The sequence below is a fragment of the Lolium rigidum genome, chromosome 6 (assembly GCF_022539505.1).
Source record: "Lolium rigidum isolate FL_2022 chromosome 6, APGP_CSIRO_Lrig_0.1, whole genome shotgun sequence".
Lineage (NCBI taxonomy): Eukaryota > Viridiplantae > Streptophyta > Magnoliopsida > Poales > Poaceae > Lolium > Lolium rigidum.
The window spans coordinates 295,541,498-295,546,100 of NC_061513.1; the positions used below are offsets into that span (position 1 = coordinate 295,541,498).

General features: G+C 46.5%; 1 protein-coding gene across 1 annotated transcript; it reads left to right on the top strand.

Moving 5' to 3' along the window:
• The first annotated feature begins 488 nt into the window (after window positions 1–488).
• LOC124667758 lies at window positions 489–1,714 on the top strand. The gene is made up of 2 exons (XM_047205010.1): window positions 489–1,332; window positions 1,454–1,714. The coding sequence occupies exons 1-2, from the start codon at window positions 541–543 to the stop codon at window positions 1,496–1,498; spliced, it is 837 nt and encodes a 278-aa protein (XP_047060966.1). The 5' UTR covers window positions 489–540; the 3' UTR covers window positions 1,499–1,714.
• Window positions 1,715–4,603: the final 2,889 nt, after the last annotated feature.

Genomic DNA, 4,603 nt, shown 5'->3' on the forward strand with positions numbered 1-4,603 from the left:
TTATGTGTGTTGTCGTGTATCACGATTGGGGTTGTTTCCAGTCCGTTCAATCGCGAGGCTATGCCTTTTCTTATGGGTCGAGTAATATGGCTATAAAACTAACCAAAACCATACGAATAAATAGAACCGGACTGCAGAAACACATCGATTTTATTTACTATTGAAAATAGTCCCACCTCACGCAGCGAGTCCTCTCACAACCAGGGCAAACACCGTATACACACTGTCATCAACTGCATCATTGGAGAATTTCCGTAGCAACGCACGGGTTTTGTGCTAGTCCTACCTAAAAGCTGATCCTACCCAAGTCTTCCCCCATTGTACATGGTCCAATAATGCTATGTTTACGGACAACTTGTTACGGAAACTTGCTTAATCGTGTCCTAAATCTGCGGAGCAACTGTTTCAGCCTGGGCAAATTGAGTGATGCCACGACCAGTCCGTAGACCTATCCCGTAATATTCTTCCGTAGGTGTAGCACCCAAGACTCGATTTTTCCCCCTTCCCTGACTCACCTCACAGAGAGATCACGCGGCGGCCATGGAAGGAGAGGTGGACAAGGAGGAGCTAGCGTGTATCCTCATTCGTGCCATGTCCGCCGCGAAGAACGTCGTGGCCCAGCGCGACCGCCTCCTGCAGCTCCGCCGCCGGCTGCAGCTGCGGATCGCCGGAGACGAGGACGCGGCCAGGATCCAGGAGGATGTCGCCTCCGGCCTCCACAAGGTCTACTCCATGGGCCTTTTCCACGGCGCCCGCTACCTCGCGGACTGCCTCGAGATGGCTTCCGAGAACCGCGACCGCTTCTCCTTCAGCATCCCCGCCTTCGCCGTCATCCCCCACGAGCAGCTCTACGGCCTGCTGCGCCGGCAGTGGCACTCCCGGCGCCCGACCACCCTGGTCCAGGCCTTGGCCCGCATCGAGTCCGCCTACTACGCCGTCATGCTCCCCTTGGAACACCACCTCCCCCGCTGCATCGAGTTCCTCGTCGGCGTCCGGCCACCGTCCGTCACCCCCCAGACGATCGGAGTCATGACAGGCTACCCAGATGACCTGATAGCCGCCGCCAACGAGCACCTCCGCCGCCTCGCGAATAGACCGGAGGGCAAATTCCCCAACCCCGCCGCCGCCGCCGCCGCTGGCAAGCCCCCTCCGGAGGAAAGCAGCGTGGACGTGGACCTGGCGCTCACCTACCTCCATCGCTCGTGCTCCCTCACGAGCCTCGCCGTCAAGCACCTGGACGTCGCCATCGCCTTCGTCTCCAGCTTCCTCGACCCGGACGAGGTCGCCAATATCTCCAAATGGACCGACCAACGTACATACTACACCTCTGAGGTACATACACGAATTCTCTGCCTTATTTGCTACTACCAGATCTGTTCATCGATGTGCCCTGCAAAAGGAATAAAAGAAAGAAAATCGAGCTTTCCGATTCATTCTCTTCACTTCATTGCAGGAGGGGCCTTACCCACCAGATGAAAGAAACTGCTTGAATTGTTGATCCAAGCCGACGTCGTCCAAGCTCCAACCTTTTACAGCTGCAGTTCAGTTCGGTCAGATAATCTGCTGCTACCATCTACAGTATGTTCCTTTTTCTGGACGGCCGTGTGGTTATCCATGTTTAATCCCATCAGGATAATGCTGTAATGTCATACCTGCACCTTGTCGAACCGAATTGCAGCTAAATTGGCATTTTGGTCATGCTAACTTTTCCCAATCTTCCTTGTGTGATGCACTTCTCTTTTTCGATCGTAGAGCAGCAATCTACTAATAATGCGTGCACTCTGGTCTGGTTTTGAGTTTTCACAACCAAGGACCTCATGAACGCGTTAATCTTGGCCGCTACTCTGAACTTGGGACTTACTCTCTGAACCTGCCGTCCCACGCTACTCTGAAACTATCAGGCACCACCAACATAGCATTGTTTAACAGGACATTACCACTCCAAAGTTATCAATCCAGGATGGAAACAACACATAACAAACAATCTGAATTGATTGATTTTTTCTTATCTCGATAAGGGTGTTTAATTAAACCTGTTTAAGAATAGCAAGGTTGTTTATCCATGCGTTATTTCATTCCGAACAAACCAAATTCTCCAAATGATCATCAGTAACTTATCACGGATAGCTTGACAATGGCGACGGCCATGTCCTCTGCTCTGTAACTGTAACAACTACACCCTGCACTCACTGCACATGGGTGCCGCGTGAGAAAGATGTATTGAGTTCTACTGCCTTCACTTACATATCCGTGGCCATGGCCTAACTCTGGGAAGATGACAATAAATACTCAAGTCGATTAGTACACCTGTGTAGGCCATGGCAGCTAAGACACTCAGACCTGAATTTTTCAGTTTCTGGAATTTTCAGCGGCTACAGAAAAGACACAAATCTTTCTATATCTTTCAACCCTTGTTGTTGTCACACTGACAAATTTCAGGCCAAGTATATGCCTGAATTTGGATGATACTAGTTTCAGTAATTCAATCCTGCAATTCAAAACGATCGCAATTGTCTCAGAGCACACGCAACCCATACAAAACGTGGAAACTTATTCGTGAACAACTAATATTGGTTTTCACCATGTGACATGTTCATACTACTGGTTACTACCTCTGCTGCTACATACTAACCAAATCAATCGTCTGTACCACAAACTCGACGGCTTTCCCGAAAGACACCTTTTCTAAGGAAGCTTCCAACTCTCACCGGGCAGATCTGATGAGCCCTTCTCTGAATTCACAGAGCTGCTCCCCCAAGGCCTTGCTCTCAGCCATTTTGCTCCCCTTCTCCTGTCTGTAGTCGTTTCGTGTCACTCCCTTCACCTTGGGGTTGAGCACTACATAACAGGTAGTTACTGCTCCCTGAATAAATGAAACACAAATCATAGCTCTGTAGAGAAAATTCAGTTCAGAAGAAAATACAAAATGGCAAAGATTATTCTTGTCTTCCATTCCGTTTCAGTAAAACACAGTTTATGGTACATGAGAGCAGAACACTTAACCGGCGGATATAGACTTTAATACTTAGGGCATCTCCAACGGGGAGACCCAAATCGGACGCTAAAACGGACACGAACCGTCCATTTGCATCGGGCAGAATGGTCGAAATTGACTGCACGTCTGTTTGCGTCTAGGGGTGTCCCCAGCGGCCCGACACATAATTTTTTTTTCCATTGAAAACCTTACATAATTCTAAAATACATCAAAAAGCTAAAACCTAGCTACGGACTACTGCTCGTCGTCGCTGACGAGGTCGATGAACTACGGCATCCGTCATAGGAACTGGTACGTCGGCGGTGGAGGAGGAAGGGCAGCCTACGGTGACTGTTGCTAGACCTTCGGTGGAGCATGAGGTTATGGTGAGGTGGTCACGGATCCAATGCCATTGAAGGAGCAGCAGATCGAATGAAATTTGATGACTTTTTATTTAAAAAAAGTAAGTATTGAAATCATTGCCTATGGGCGACCGAACTAGTACTCCGTAGGATCCCGCGATATATGTTGCGCATCGACCAGCGGGCTTATCCAGTGGCCCACGCTGACGCTGCCGGGCGAGCACGCTCCTAGCCCACGGGCTATCCGGGCGACACATTGTTCGGCGGCTACAGCCCATGATATTCTATTCATATGTGAGAAACCATCTTAAAATATTTATATTACATCATACACCTTAGATATCTCTGGCGTGACATTAAGGATATTAAAGACACGGACACAAATGAGCATATATTCGCGCACAAATATATACATATACACGGTATAAGTTGTGAAATTATGAAAAACTAATGCAATAAGATTTTTTTATATATATCACACGGTTTAAATTTATCATAGCACAATTTTGTAAGGATATACATTACAAATATATAACTAAGATCGATGAAATTAGTATTAGCGACATTTGATGTGGCAGGAATGATAATTAATAGATAGCCATAATAAAGTACTAAAGTTTAGTATAAATATATTTATTTTATTTTGCCTTGGTTCCGAAATATGTTTAAATCTACCATAGCAATAGGTCAAATCATGTCGCAAATAACATTATTATGGCTTAGAAATGATAGAGGACAAGATCAACAATAAAAATAAGTATTTTATCAAGCTAGACTTTAGCCTATATGCTCGGGTGAGAACAGAAGATGCCAAATCAAATTTAGAGCAAGAAACACCGGCGGCTATTTTTGCACCTTCAAAGTGGTGTCCAAGAAATTCAAAACAACTTATTCAATTAGTGTATTAGCTAGGGAAACTTGACATCCTCAGTCTCACCTTGTTCATGTCGGCAGCTGCATGAAGCACCGCATACGCCACGAACTCGCCCAGCATCACGCTGCACACGCTGCATCGCACGACCGCCAGGGTCGTCTCGATAAAAAATATCTTGGGCGGGCCAAGCTAAAGCAGAGCACAAAATACTCTAATTCTAAAACATGTCTTCCTCATTTTCATTTGAATCATTTCCTTTTCTTGGAAAACCAGATCAATTTTTCTTTTATTGATTTAGTTAGGCTTAATATATGTTGATCGGATTTCCCACGTTTAATTGTGAACGTGGCTTTTATCTACGAATTGTTGCATACACACCAGACTAGATGATAC

Excerpts from the sequence above, each read along its gene's own strand:
- LOC124667758 (XM_047205010.1), top strand. The coding sequence starts at position 541 with ATGGAAGGAGAGGTGGACAAGGAGGAGCTAGCGTGTATCCTCATTCGT. Across the intron at positions 1,333-1,453 it reads GTACATACTACACCTCTGAG|GAGGGGCCTTACCCACCAGA; the intron begins GTACATACACGA and ends ACTTCATTGCAG.